Below are 10,681 nucleotides of genomic sequence, written 5' to 3'. Positions count from 1 at the left end.
CTCTTTGCCTCCCTCCCATGCGCCCCGTACACCAAACAAAAAGCACAGTAAAAGTTGGTCCTTGTTAAGATGCCTTCAACACACAGCCACCTCTCACCTTTATATCTGTGACGGACTTGAAACACTCCATCATCCCAAATTAATAACAGACCCCCCGCCGTTCCTACAGCTTCCACAAAATCCCAACCAGCATTACTAGATCCCCAAAGCCTTGCAACCTCATATTTAGTAATCACTTCTTTTTTTGTTTCAACCAACCCCAACATGTTCAATTTATATTTACTTTTCAAAGACTTCAGCATGCTCATTTTACCGTCCCCCCTCCACCCCCTAATATTCCAACTGCCCACAATCATTTAAAAAAAGCTTTGCTCACCTTTTGTTTATTTTTTGGCCGACTCCTTCTCGCCTTTTCCTTCTGCTTCGCTAGCCTTCTCTTTGCCGCTATTTCCTCATTTTGTGCTTGTAGAATCGCCATAATGTCTTCTTCCTCATCGTATAAAACCGCTCCCGATTCCACAACCAGTGCCCAGGTTGCTTGGTTTTCCTGGCTCTGTACTCCCTGCGTCCCCTTGTACTCCTCCCCTTCTACATGACCACCTGGGCCCAGCTCATTCCCTGCTCCACCCCCCGGGCGTCGCTATTAACAGCCACCCCCAGTATGTCTCCCTCTGTGTTGCCTTTTGCTTCTGAGGTTCCACCCTTCCTCGTTTTCCGGCTTAGACTCGTTTGGGAACCATCATCGTGGAGACCGGTCTCACCACCACCGTGCTGCGCCCCTTGTATCTGCCGGCGATTTGCTTCCCCCACCCTCGTCCCCTCATGCGCTACACCGCCACAATCCAACTCAACACCAGCCTCCTCAGTCGGCCCTACTCCCTCCACCTTCTCTTCCAAAACCTGGATCCTATCCTCCAACGAGCCCCTAGCTGTGTGCCTCACCTCTCCCTCCTCAAGTTCCTCCTCCTCTGTGTGCTTCACCTCTCCCTCCTCAAGTTCCTCCTCCCCTTGGCACCCCAGCCTCTCTCACAAACCTACTATTTGCGCCGCATCACCCAGATCCCGTGGGACCTGCCGGATCATAAGACTACCTGACCCGGCCTTGCCCCCAATGGAGAGAGGTCCATGGACCGTTGCATGCAGTAGACTAGCCTGGCCCTGCCCAACAGCTGGCTCCCTTAGCAGGCGCGTTTCGTACACAGTCAGCCTCCCATCTACCCCCTGATTTGCTATTGGGCCAACTGAAGACAAGCCCACCCCTCTACAATAACCCACACACGCCCCAGCTTTGTAACACACCTGATGGGCCTCGTCATACATACCATAAGTACCAGCCCATTCCACATGGTCTCCTCTCACACCTCCACAAACCTGCGTAACCGTATTCTCCGACTCCCCCTCATGAACCACCTCACACCCCTTAGAATCCGCTACTCCACCTTCCTTGGTACTATCTGAATCTGGTACAACCGTATCCTTTTTGAAATTCAAATACTCAACGTTCACATCATTCAAAAAGACATCAGAAGTTACTATTCTACCCTCTCCTTGCGCAGCTTCTGTAAGCCTGTCGGAAACCAATTCTGCCGCCGGATCCCAGCAACCCACCCCCTTTTCCAGGGCCGTGCCAGCGGCGCTAGAAGCTGCATTCTCATCATAGCCACTTCTGCTTCTCTCCATACTCACCGCAGCATCCTCCTGGCAGCCTACCTCCTTCACAAAAATCCCAAATGCAGTCTTCCCAACAACAATTTGCATCCATTCTCTGATTGCATCGAACACCCCCGTCTCAACTTGAATCCTTCCCACTGTGAAGGAGGCTTTTTCCCCAGTAATTACATCACACTAAAGCACATTGCCCCACTGCTCTCCTATTTTCTTGAACGTTTTTACGCGTTATGATTTTGGTTTGAACAACAATGGCTAGGGCTGGAAGTGAGTCGAGCTAACGGCTCACGAAAATTGAGCTTGACTCACAGCTCAACTCATTAACAATCAAGCCTATTTCTTAAGCACAAGCGAAGACTTGCAGCAAAGTATCCATCTTGAACGTAAACACACCCTCCGCATGCTGCACAGTATCAAATATTAACAAGACTTTGCACGCCCCGATCTCCCGGACATCCCGGACATCCACAATTTGAGGTATATTTTTAGAGACCACCCTCTTCACTGAGCAGAGGTCCACTGGGTGCAATGTTTGTCCCACTAAACTCCTCGCCAACCATTTCATATTTGGTTCAACTATTGGCACATCAATTCTTTTCATATGTCCACTCCTCTTTGTGGCAGTCTGATGTTCTCGCACTGGCTGTTCCCCAAAGGATTTATCAGCCGCAACCCCGTTCCCATGATAAGACGCCCTGCTACACCTCCATTCTTACGTACGATTTCCTTTCTCACTGATCCACCCATCACTTGAGATTGTCTTCTATACTTCGCTTCTCCAACGGTAATTACCTTCTCCCGTAATCTCCAGTGGTTCATTTCTGTGATCGCCTTGAGGGCGACCCCTTTTGTCGTGTAACGAACAAAAGCAAACATTAAATCGATCCACTCTTTCGTTTCCGGACAAGATATATGTCGTTAATTCTTCCTGTCCAACAAAACAAGTGATGTAATTCTCTCCTAGAGATATCATCCGGTAGGTTGTCCACGAATAACCTCACATGTTTATTTATGTAATTCAACTTATATATGTTTATTTCTCTTTCAAAATTTTGATTGTTTCTTATTTTTTATCAAGAAATTATTTTTACTTTTAATTTTATCTATATGTAACTTTTTTTTAATTTTTTTCAAATTAGACCTAATAAATTAAAGACTAATAATTTATATAAATTATATATATCACATTAAAGCAACGAGCTAATAAAATTTATATATAATTTATTTAAATTTAAATAATATAAAATATTAAACACTAATTTTTATTTTTCAATAAAATATTGTATTATAATGTTATATATTTATTTAATTATTAGTCGATCAAACAGTTTGACTACTGATCCATCGGTTGAACTACTAACCCAATAATCCAGTAATTTCATCGGGTCGATTGTTAGTTTAATTTTGATAACTATAATTTTCTTATGATCTATCTTAAAAGGACTAAAATTTTGAGTTTTGGAATAAAATTTTAGTTTTAGTCTTAATCCAATAAATATGATACTAATTTTCTATCTTTTAATTTTTATTTAAGTATTTTATCTATCTTTGCATAAAAAAAAACTTGGCAAGTGAATTTTTATCCATCATTAGTCCATCATACAATAATATACATATATACTTTAATACTTATTACTATAGTAGAAACCGGATTAAATTAATCGATTTGATCAAAAAATCAAAAAATTAAATTTTAAATTGATTTAATCTAGTATTTTGACCATTTAAATAAGAAAATCGATCAAAATCAGTCCGAATTCATACACAAATATGATAAAATTTAGTTAAAACTTAAAACTGGTTACAATTAATAAAAAAAAAAATTCTCCTTAAATTTAAACTCTTTTCATTACATTTATCATTTTTTTAAATATATATAAGATATACAATTAAATTATATTTATAAAATTTATCTTGATCATGGGAAATGCTTCCTAACGTGTTTTCTACATTTTGTTTTCGTCCTCCATAACCAAACCCCTTACCCCTATGCAATCGAAATTGAAATCCCTAATCATAACAAAATCCTTAGCATCATCATAGCCATAGCCATGGACTACACCACTTGGCCTGAATTTCAGCATGCCCAAGCCCAAACCCCAACACTACCCTCTTCATCTTCATTATATTCATACTCATACCCTCCTCTTCCATCTTCATCATCGTACACCGCCAATTTCGTCCCTTACCCTCAAAACCCTAACCCTCCTTCTTCAATTCCTCCCAACACTGTTTTAGAACCTGTGGTCAACCCTCCGGGTGTTGATTCCTATGTTCCCCCATTGCCATTGCCAACAACCCAAGCTGTTGGTGGTCATGAACAACTTCTTCCCCAAAATTACTCATACACCCAAACCCAAACCCAAATTGTGGGTACTGACCCTAATTCGTTGGTGGCTTCTTCTGGGTACTACTATGATCCCAATGCTCAAAATTGGGGTGATACTGCTGGAGGAGCTGTTATGCAATATGGTTCTGACCCTCTTGCTTATGGAGATGTAAGTGGGTATCTCTTTTCTGCTTAAAGTTTCAATTTTTGTGATTTTCTGTTCTTTGGTTAGTGTATTTTTTGGTAAATGACAATGGTTGTAGAAGGAAATTTATTGATAGTGGTGGAAACGAAATGAGATTATTGTGATACTTCATTGTCAAGCAATTTGAAATTTGAGTTAGCAATTTAAGAAGAAAAACAAAATGATTGTGATTGTGATAAAGGGATTGATTGTGTTTTGGAATGCTGTGGAAATGGTGGGAAATGTTTGTTCAGGAATTATAGGATTCCATTTGATGTTCAAAATGAAATTGAATACATCAGCTATGATGTCCTCGTTTGATGGCATTTCTGAAAGTGATTAGGTTGCAGATTATCCATTGAAATTTTATTGTAATGTATGCTTCATGGAAAGAGAAGAGAACAATGAAACTGTGGAATTGTGAAATTCAGCGATAGAATGCAATGGGAAGTAGTTATATGTGTGCAACTATGTATCATTTTTAATTGCATCGTGTATTATTATTGGTTTGAATGTGGAAATAATGCATACAACCCATTTCAGATCTCTATGGCATCAAATGGCACAGAACAGTTGGCTGTTGCAAATACTAATCCCGCTGCATGGTGGACCAATACAGCTATGCAAGTTCAAACACAAGCGCAAGCACAAGCACAACCTCTTGGCAATAACAAATGGAAGCAGCTGCTGAAGAAGAAACCTAGAACTGTGAATGTTCAACCTGCATATTGCGAAGTTTGCAAGATAGATTGCACCAGCAAAGAGGTATTGGATCAACATAAATTAGGAAAGAAGCACAAGAAGAATGTAGAGAAACTAAGAGAATTATTAAGACCCCCCCAGCCACAAGTCCATCCACCGGCCGATGGGTCATCTAATCCGGTTATAGGGCCACAATTGTGGAATAAGTGTAAGAGGAAATCAATTGAAACTCCAGAGGATTTGGAGAAAAAGAAGAAGAAAGTTCTGGAAGGAGGAGCAGCGGCCGCAGCAGTTAAAGTATGTTCTATATGTAATGTGGTATGTAATAGTGAAACAGTTTATAATTTCCACCTTCGCGGACAAAAGCATGCTGCCATGTTGAAGAAAGCATCTGAAAATATACTATCCAATGGAAAATGAATTTTTGTTAGTTACTCACTGGAATATTACTTGTCTTTCTTGTGACATTATTTTACAGCGTATTCAGCATTTGAGCAATAGCCTAAAGTTTTATAGAGGTTGATCAAATACTTTGCCTTCATTGTTTGAACTATATAATCTGGAAGGTCATAATCTTTTACTGCCATTGTATATTCATCAGTAGAACCAAATGAATAATACTTGCATGGCAATGTAAGAAGCATGTGAAAGCAAAGAAAATATACTATCCAAATTTACTGCTTCTCTTTTTAGGAAAATCAGCATCTTCTGTCCTTTTACACTTCATTCCTGATCTCCACTGCTAGCTTGAAAGAACAAACTGGACTAGCAATATATGAGCCGGCATATCATATTCTCTTTTCTCTTCTGGTTTGTTGCTGTAGTTTGAAAACTTATGAGCAAAGTTAAACTAGATTAAGTATTGTGAACCTTTAATCCTTTCTGCAACTAAGTTGAATTAGAAGAAAATGCACTTTTACACATGATGAGAGAGTAGACCCACAGACCAGAAAGAATAGAAAAGAAAAAAGCATGAGCATTGAGTAGACACCAATTTCCCTATCATCATATCATATTCTCTTAACCATATGTAGGCATCTTTTTTCTCCAACCTCGAGATTCCACACGTCAAAAAATTATTGCCAATTTCTGTTTATCTCATCTTATTGGTATCAGTTAGCAATATGATTAAAAAACTGTTATTTTGCATTGTGTAAATCTCTAAATTGAAAAGAAACTTTTCCCTTTTAGATTAATTTTGATATAAAACACAAGTAGCATAATGATTAATTTTGATAAAAACCAAAACATCAAAATTTTTAAATAAATAAAAAACCACTCATAATTTTAAAAGAATACTAAATGAACAAGCTATCAATTCTTAAATTATTAGACTAATTTGATTGGATTTAGTTATTAAAATGGATTAGTAATGTAGTGTTATCCAGTTTATTTATAACACTAGTTTTTTTTTTTATAAAAAAAAAGTTATTAGAGAGAATAAGAAGATATGTAGTAATTAAGTATTATTAATTATTGGAATTGACCTAAATACCCGAATAAGGCAATGAGTGAGTGAATGACTAAAATGTCCTTATGTCCCCCCAAAACACCTTTACACTACACCACCTCAGTCCTCAGAGAATCAGAGTCGCAGCCACCTTCTGAAGCTGAAGCTGGAGGTCTCTTACTCACAACACTGAATGGCCTCTCCCTACTACAACAACCACCACCACCACCACCACCATAACCAACCTCCTCCTCCTCCTCCTCCTCCTTCTTGCACTCATTGCTGCTGCAACCCCCCCACAGCCACCTACACCTACACTTGCTGCACCACCTCACCACCACCACAACCACAAGATCACCTTCTCCAAGCCATTTCTTCACTCCTCTCTCATCAACAACAACAACCCCACCACCACCCCACTATCATTCCCCGCTACCGCTCCCATTTCCCGAAATCCCATAACAACATCCTCACTCACCAACACCAACACCAACCTCAACATGAACCTCATTCCTCCATCTCTTCTCTCATCCACCGCATCGAGTCCCTCGAATCCTCCCTCACTCACCACTCCCTCTCTTCCTCTTCTTCTTCATCACTCTCTCTCCGACATGCTGCAGCGCGTGTCATCCAAACCCATTTCCGCTCCTACCTCGTTCGCAGATCGAGAACCCTAAGGGACCTCAAGCGCCTCGCTCTCATCAAGTCTACCTTCACTTCCCTCGAATCCTCCCTTTCCCACAATACCCACTTCGATTTTGTTGCTCTCTCCCACAAAGTTGTCAACTTGCTTCTCCAGCTCGATTCCATTGAGGTAAACCAATCTTGGGTCTTCTTTTTATTTGTTAATAGTTCCCCCTTTTATGTTAATAGTAGGGATAGATTAAGATTATTGATTTTGTTGTTCTTGAAGGGTTGTGATCCGATGATTGTGGATGGGAAGAGATCAATTAGTAGGGATTTGGTTCAGTTTCTGGATTCAATCGAAGGGGTTGCAGTGAAGAAGCATACACGTTGTGTCAAGGCTGCAAAGAGCGGCAGGGTTTCTCAGAGAGTGAACAAACCTAGAGATTCAGGTGATGATGATGAGAGGAGGAAGCTCTTGCAGAATTTGAGGGGCAGGGTTGAGAGAATTAGCAGATTGTGTAAGCTTTCCGAAACCAATGAAGGAGATTTAGAGCATGATCATGGTGATGGTGTTGGTGGTAACTATGATTATAATTACGATGATGCTGATGGTTACGGTGATGGAGTTGCCAATGTTGTAGTGCCCCCTAAGAAAAATGGGGTCTTTGTTGTTCAGAAACAAGGATTCCAACCTAGGGTGAAGAAAAGTGTGAAATTTGCAGAGAATGGGAAGATCTGTGAGGTGTATAGCGGCAGCAGTGCTTCTTACGAACCGGATCTAAGTGAAGATGTGGCTTGCTTGGATGGAAGTTCATCTAGTGATTATGACCAAGGAGAGGTTTCTGAGATTGTTGGTAATGCAGCTGAAGATGTTGCTGTGGATTCTTCTCAGGGTGCTGAGGATGATGAAGAAGAAGCAGCCTTGGTGGAAAATGGAGGATCGTCACGTAGCAGTGATGATGGCAGAAGGAACCCTAATATAAGGGGGATAAAAAATAATGGCAGAAATGTAGTGAATCAGGGGCACCAAGAGAGAATTCTGTTCTCTGCTCCAATGCCTGTTAAGATGGAAAATAAAGCTGAGTTGATGAAGAGTAAAGGTGTGAGTTTTTTTACGTGAGAGGTAACAACAACTTGATCATGTTAGAGCCATAAATCCAATTTGAGTGTGTACTTGTTTAATTTGTATTCTAGATTATTTGATTAGACCCAGATTGTTAGAGCTCATTTCGTTTTTGTGTAAACGATTGTTGGTTGCTCATTTCCTAATTCAAACAGGAATGGTGATTTATGCCCAAGTTTCCGATTGAGCGCATAAAGGGGAACTCAGTGATGAGAATGCAATTGATATTCATATAGAATTGAACTGAACCTAAGCATGCATTTGTTTGAAAGCAAAACTAATTGTGCAGCAGCTTGGCCTAATATTTGAACTAAATATATTATAGGTTTGGTACTTTTTCCTTGCATTATATTTCATATTGATTTCTCAGTCATAATATTATTGTTTTGAGATTAGTAGGAATACATGGCAGGTGAAAGATACAAAGAAAATAGATCAAGGTGATATGGTTTTATTCTTGGTTGTTTCATCCTCACAAGTTATGAGTTATGACTTTATGAATGCCAATCATTTTCCTATGCGCTCGTCCTTATGAGTAACTAATACAGTTGAGTTGCCAATACTCTCTCTCTCTATTCTTCATGAAGCAAATGGTAAGTTAATTGTTCAAGTTAAATGGAAAAATAGAAATTGGAACTTTCAATAGTAATAAACAAAATTATAATTTTGGTGACAAACCAACTAATGATTTACTCATTCTAACAACAAATCAATGGTTTCACAATTATTAATAGTGAAGAGTACTACCTCAACTTTATAATCACATACATAAACTTAGATACTATAGAATTCTCAAAAGATTTGCACTTCCAAAGGCAAGTAATCACACATGTCTGATGTGTCCTTTTGTCAGCAGAAAATAAGAGCCATCCTCGGAACCTGTAATAATTCCAATAATGATGGGGTAAATACAGCATGTTACCAATATAATTGAGTTATAGACATGTCAAGCACACACTACGGTAGGGAATGTTTTAACATACAATGATAATTCATCATGGTTTTTCCAATTTCCAAACATGTTTTGGGAAAAAAAATCATCAATTGATGCAATCTGAAATGGGATCATGCTATAGGCCTATAGCTATAAGCAAACATGTATTTAACTGATTAGTGAGTACTGACTACTGAGTACAATTACAAACAAGACATTTGAACACAAAATTCTCTTTTAGTAACCAAATCACTTAAACCCTAATCCTAAACCCTCTTCTAGGAACCAAACAAGAACTACATCCCACACATTACATGGCACATACACCCAAGAGAATAATAATTTGATATAAACAACACCAGATAATAATAAAAACTTTCAAAAAGGAACTAAATTGAGCAACAATTATTCCAAATTTATCCAGAACTAACACTACGGCACCAATAGAAACCAACGCAGTTAAAAAGACTCGCATAGTAAGAGCCCAATCAAACACCATAAAATCGAAAACCCACGAATATTCCCAAGAAAAGCAGCAAAATTGAATTGATACAGGTTGGGATTACATACCCGTAGTGGACTAGGGTTTAAGCAGGCGTTTTAGGGTTTTGGAGCTCCATGACGCTCCTGAGTGGAGGGGCGTATAGAGAGTACACAACGGACTGTCGTTTTGCAACCTCGAGCTGAGACTTTCCGTCGGAGAAAGCAGTGGAAATGGAAGATGCGTCGGAGAGGGCGCGGTTGTCGCGAAACGCATCGATGGTGCGTCGTTTCATGTATTCCCTAATGTTATAATCTGGGAAGGTTCGAGCAACTCGTATCAGCGAACGGAAAAGAGAGAGAATTTCTTGTCGTGAAGGTGCCACACTCATCGCCACACACTCTCTTTCTCTCTCTCTCTCGCTCAGCTTTCTCTCTCTAGTTTTTCTTTCTCTCTCTGTGGGGAAGAAGGAGATAGCGTGGAAGTGTAGAGCTGCTGTAGAAAAAAACCCAAAAGAAAAGTTTTGGGTCCAAAACAATTATTGACCCAAATTATTTTAAGCCCCAAACAATTTTATTTTTAAAAAAGTGTTAGCAAAGGGTTTGTGAACCAAAAAGAGAATTTAGAACCTGAAAATAGTAAAATACCTCTCAATTGACAACCAAAAAAAATACATCTCAATTGTTAATTAGTTTTTAATTATGTTATGTCTATAAAAATTTAGTCATTATATCATTTGTACCCATAAAAGATATACATGTTGATAAATGTACCTATATAAAAATAAAACGATAATTATAACCACGAAAGATGCTTCCGTGTGCCAAGAGTACTCGGACGTTGGATACACAATTAGTCTATTAGGGTATTTTTGGCACACAGAAGCTATCTTTTGTGAATACAATTATCATTTTATTCTTATATAAATACATTTGTCAGCGTTTATATCTTTTATGAATATAAATGATAATTTATTCTATATCTTTATAGTATACAAATGGGAAGCTCATATGCTGACGTGGCGCTCATACGTTGAGTCTGGGAGTTTATTTGCTTAGGTGTCGTCATTAGAAATTTTTAGAATTATATTTATTAATTATAAATTATTATTTGCTTAGGTTGTTATTTTCAAATTTTAAGTTTGGGTTGTTTTACTTAGGTTGTTATTTTTTAAAATTTCAAA

At 38.8% G+C, this 10,681-nt stretch overlaps 3 protein-coding genes across 3 annotated transcripts; 2 read left to right on the top strand and 1 right to left on the bottom strand.

Moving 5' to 3' along the window:
- The first annotated feature begins 3,585 nt into the window (after window positions 1–3,585).
- Window positions 3,586–5,469, top strand: LOC107486664 (uncharacterized). The gene is made up of 2 exons (XM_016107219.2): window positions 3,586–4,166; window positions 4,725–5,469. The coding sequence occupies exons 1-2, from the start codon at window positions 3,720–3,722 to the stop codon at window positions 5,301–5,303; spliced, it is 1,026 nt and encodes a 341-aa protein (XP_015962705.1). The 5' UTR covers window positions 3,586–3,719; the 3' UTR covers window positions 5,304–5,469.
- Window positions 5,470–6,418: 949 nt separating this feature from the next.
- Window positions 6,419–8,416, top strand: LOC107486665 (BAG family molecular chaperone regulator 8, chloroplastic). The gene is made up of 2 exons (XM_016107220.3): window positions 6,419–7,147; window positions 7,247–8,416. The coding sequence occupies exons 1-2, from the start codon at window positions 6,527–6,529 to the stop codon at window positions 8,078–8,080; spliced, it is 1,455 nt and encodes a 484-aa protein (XP_015962706.1). The 5' UTR covers window positions 6,419–6,526; the 3' UTR covers window positions 8,081–8,416.
- A 310-nt stretch (window positions 8,417–8,726) lies between these two features.
- On the bottom strand, window positions 8,727–9,992 carry LOC107486666 (uncharacterized). Its single transcript, XM_016107222.3, has 2 exons — window positions 9,588–9,992; window positions 8,727–8,962 (listed from the first exon to the last, which is right to left on the bottom strand). The coding sequence occupies exon 1, from the start codon at window positions 9,887–9,889 to the stop codon at window positions 9,605–9,607; it is 285 nt and encodes a 94-aa protein (XP_015962708.1). The 5' UTR covers window positions 9,890–9,992; the 3' UTR covers window positions 8,727–8,962; window positions 9,588–9,604.
- Window positions 9,993–10,681: the final 689 nt, after the last annotated feature.

The sequence above is a fragment of the Arachis duranensis genome, chromosome 4, assembly GCF_000817695.3.
Source record: "Arachis duranensis cultivar V14167 chromosome 4, aradu.V14167.gnm2.J7QH, whole genome shotgun sequence".
Taxonomy (NCBI): domain Eukaryota; kingdom Viridiplantae; phylum Streptophyta; class Magnoliopsida; order Fabales; family Fabaceae; genus Arachis; species Arachis duranensis.
This window is presented reverse-complemented; position numbering and strand designations above follow the sequence as displayed.

Coding starts and splice junctions, on each gene's coding strand:
- LOC107486664 (XM_016107219.2), top strand. CDS start 3,720: ATGGACTACACCACTTGGCCTGAATTTCAGCATGCCCAAGCCCAAACC. Junction 4,167..4,724: donor ACCCTCTTGCTTATGGAGAT/GTAAGTGGGTAT, acceptor AACCCATTTCAG/ATCTCTATGGCATCAAATGG.
- LOC107486666 (XM_016107222.3), bottom strand. CDS start 9,889: ATGAGTGTGGCACCTTCACGACAAGAAATTCTCTCTCTTTTCCGTTCG.
- LOC107486665 (XM_016107220.3), top strand. CDS start 6,527: ATGGCCTCTCCCTACTACAACAACCACCACCACCACCACCACCATAAC. Junction 7,148..7,246: donor TCCAGCTCGATTCCATTGAG/GTAAACCAATCT, acceptor TTGTTCTTGAAG/GGTTGTGATCCGATGATTGT.